Here is a 540-nt window from a genome sequence, read left to right on the forward strand (position 1 = left end):
AAGGGGGGGGCTGTGCTGACGTTCCCGGGTTTGTACATGAACTCGATCTCCTGTGGGCGGGGAGCAGAGCAGGTGGGGGGGCATCCAGCAGTGGGGACTGCCCCACAGGGGTCAGACCTGGACCTCCCCTAGCTCCACTGTCCTGGGGGCAGAGATCCCCCAGACTCGCTTCCCTCACCTCCTGGAGCTACCAGCTCCTTCCAGAGGGACAAAGCCCATGGGGGATGGCCGGGTGCCCCAGAGGGGACCACGCCAGTGGGACAGGGATGCTTGGATCCACTGGAATCCGTTCCTCAGTGCCTGTGCCTGGCCAACCCACGCAACTGGCTGCAGTTCAGCCCTTCTTCCCTGCAGCCCCTTCAGCGCCAAACACGATTGTTGAACTTGATTCACCAAAGGCTCAGTGCCGGGTCCTGCACTTGGGTCACAACAACCCCACGCAAGGCTACAGGCTTGGGGAAGAGTGGCTGGAAAGCTGCCCAGAGGAAAAGGACCTGGGGGTGCTGGTTGACAGCCGGCTGAACATGAGCCGGCAGTGTG

General features: G+C 62.6%; 1 protein-coding gene across 1 annotated transcript in view; it reads right to left on the minus strand.

Moving 5' to 3' along the window:
• Positions 1-11: 11 nt before the first annotated feature.
• LMF2 (lipase maturation factor 2) overlaps positions 12-540 on the minus strand; it is a gene marked incomplete at both ends in the record, with an annotated part of 2,829 nt that continues 2,300 nt past the window's right edge. The window contains one exon of the mRNA XM_009577942.1: positions 12-50. Within this exon, the coding sequence (XP_009576237.1) occupies positions 12-50 (39 nt within the window). The remainder of the gene's footprint in view (positions 51-540) is intronic.

Source organism: Fulmarus glacialis, unplaced genomic scaffold, assembly GCF_000690835.1.
Source record: "Fulmarus glacialis isolate BGI_N327 unplaced genomic scaffold, ASM69083v1 scaffold21045, whole genome shotgun sequence".
Lineage (NCBI taxonomy): Eukaryota > Metazoa > Chordata > Aves > Procellariiformes > Procellariidae > Fulmarus > Fulmarus glacialis.